Genomic DNA, 2,844 nt, shown 5'->3' on the forward strand with positions numbered 1-2,844 from the left:
TAGAAAAGGGACTACAAAGCAAGACGATGGTGCCTAGATGAAGGAGAGATTTGTAGAAAGATGAGTTATGGGGAAAGAAAACCAATATATTTATTTTCTCTGATATTTGAAGCCTATATTCAAAGAGAGTACTACCTGAGGGAAGCCAGAGTATAGCAGGAAAAGGACAGGGAAGAATAATGGATGGTGTAACATCAAAGAACAACTGTGTACATGTATAAAATTTTCACAATAATGATAAAAGAATTAACAGTAAAAAGGAATGGGTGCACAAAGTAATAGAGACAAAAATAGGAATAGATAATGTGAGCCAAGTTGCAAAACTGGAGTAGGAAGACTATGAGTTTATTGTTCAAATTTTGTTGCTATATACCGAAAATAATTACCCACAGGATGTTAAATAATATGGACTTTGAAGTAGAGTGGTAAAAACTGAAGTTGAAAAAAGTTATTCTTAGTATTACTTGAATAGGCTTGAATATGGTATAATAGAAAGAAGAATATATGAATGCATGTAAAAAGGGATTATTCAGGACAAAATAACAGGCTAATCAACTCCCCATTTTTTTTTAAAGGGAAGAATAGGTTAAATTGATTTGAGTATAAGGGCAGTTTAGGTTAGTGTATGGAAGTGAAAGCGAGACAGGATTCAGTTCAAGGAAAGAATGAATAGGTGGGACTGACTAAAGAGGAGGAAGCTCATGACTAAGGATGGGGAAGCTCATGTAGACAACGGATGAACACATGTTGGCATGCAGGAAAGAGATTCCTGCCTGCAATGGGATTGGAGTGTAAGCACAAAGGGAGTATCTTCATTCTCCCCAACACTGAGGATAAGTTTTCTTGTCCTCACAGAAATTTCCAAATGTAAATGAGAATTAATTTGAATTAGAAATAGCAACTGAAAGCTACCTCATGCGCCACAGAAATGTCAAAAGAAAATCAGACAGATTAACTAATTCCTGAAAAAAATGTTTTATATGTAGACCAAAAGCAAACTTAACACCTACTACAGAGACAGAGTGACCTTAAGTATTGGGATCTTTACAATACATTTTTGTCTTCTAATGAGTAAATAGTCCACACTGAATATGGATAATAACAACCTCACCACAGTAACTGAATTCATTCTCATGGGCTTTACTGACCATCCAGAGTGGGAGATTCCTCTTTTTATGGTGTTTCTCTGTTTCTATCTGGTCACCATCCTGGGGAACTTGGGCATGGTCATTCTTATCCCGATGGGTGTCCAGCTTCAGACCCCAATGTATTTCTTCCTGAGTCATCTCTCTGTAATGGATGCCTGCTACACCAGTGTCATCACTCCTCAGATCCTGGCCATGCTGACCACAGGGAAAGCAATTATCTCCTATGATCATTGTGTTGCCCAGTTCTTCTTTTTCACCTTTTGTGCAAGTACAGAATATTTCCTGTTGTCAGTGATGTCCTATGATCGCTATGTTGCTATTAGCAATCCTCTGCTCTACACTGTGACCATGAGTCCTAAAAAATGCTGGAATTTGGTACTGGGAGCCTGTATATGTGGGTTATCTGGGTCCATTCAAAGAACCACATGTACCTTCTCCCTCTCCTTTTGTGAAGACAATAAGATCAACATTTTCTTTTGTGACCTTCCACCCCTGCTGAAGCTGGCCTGCAGTGGCACAACAAATGCTGAAATTATAATTGTTTTGTGTGGGAATTTCATCATCTTGGTGAATGCTTTAGTCATACTCATTTCCTACCTGCTCATCATCAAGACAGTCATGAGGTTGAAGTCTTCAGGTGGCAGAGATAAAACATTCTCCACATGTGCCTCCCACCTCACCGCTGTGGCTCTTTTTTTTGGGACCCTCACCTTCATGTATATAAGAAGTGGTTCAGGGGATTCTCTAGAGGAAGATAGAGTGGTGTCTGTCTTCTATACTGTGATCATCCCCATGACCCTCTGATCTACAGCTTGAAAAATAACGATGTTAAAGAAGCCTTCAGAAAGCTCACTAGCAGGCACCAGGTGTCCCAGAGTGTATAAAACTGGGTGAGATTACCTCTCCTTTATCAGTTTCGTATGTATAACATTCATATCCGAATAGACACCAGTAAATATATGTATGAGTTACCCATGAACAGAGAGAATGCTTGCAAGTTGTTCCAGGAACGAATTGTCATAAATTTTATATTCAGCATTTTAAGTACATTTTTCCTGTCTTTGTCTCCTAGAGCTCACTTACCATCACTTAGAGGAGGTTTAAGGGATCATCTGTTTTTTATTCTAATTTCTGGTACAATTTCCATCTTGTCTTTGTTGCTACATATATTACTGTACTTCATGTGTCAAATATTAGGACTCCTGTGAATTGAGCTAATTTGATTCTTTTGTTTCTTTTTTCATATAAAAATGAAATAATAAGTCTACCTCATTTATTATTGTATTGTCTTTCTTAATACTGAGGCCTGATTAAGAGCTGTTCGAAACTGTCTTAGTAACTCACCGATTTCTGCTTTTTTATTGATATGTTGACATCCTTGCAATGAACTTGGACACCTTACCTTTGGGAAAATGTCTACAATCGCCAATTCTGACTTCAGATGGGCAGTGCATTGCCACTCCTCCTTATCACATCTCTAAGTTCATAGAAAGTTCTCAGTCATGTATGCTCTTTTAGAGTTAACAATGTGAGTGAGTACAGACACAAACAGTCTTTGTAGTAGACTTGATGACCTGTGAATATATCAACTCCTGTACCAGTCTGTAAAACTTCATAGGATGTTCTTTGTTTCCTTCATTTTCATGTCAAAAGTCAGATGAGATCTCAACAATTGAATTTGAAGTGATATTTTTGT

At 37.7% G+C, this 2,844-nt stretch overlaps 1 protein-coding gene across 1 annotated transcript; it reads left to right on the forward strand.

Moving 5' to 3' along the window:
• The first annotated feature begins 1,091 nt into the window (after positions 1–1,091).
• On the forward strand, positions 1,092–2,026 carry LOC114623498 (olfactory receptor 9I1-like). Its single transcript, XM_028770166.1, has one exon. It carries the CDS (start codon positions 1,092–1,094, stop codon positions 1,950–1,952), a length of 861 nt encoding a protein of 286 aa, XP_028625999.1. The 3' UTR covers positions 1,953–2,026.
• Positions 2,027–2,844: the final 818 nt, after the last annotated feature.

Source organism: Grammomys surdaster, unplaced genomic scaffold, assembly GCF_004785775.1.
Source record: "Grammomys surdaster isolate TR1022 unplaced genomic scaffold, NIH_TR_1.0 198, whole genome shotgun sequence".
Taxonomy (NCBI): Eukaryota; Metazoa; Chordata; class Mammalia; order Rodentia; family Muridae; genus Grammomys; species Grammomys surdaster.

Bases quoted from the DNA above. Each gene is read 5' to 3' on its own strand.
- LOC114623498 (XM_028770166.1), top strand. From the start codon at position 1,092: ATGGATAATAACAACCTCACCACAGTAACTGAATTCATTCTCATGGGC.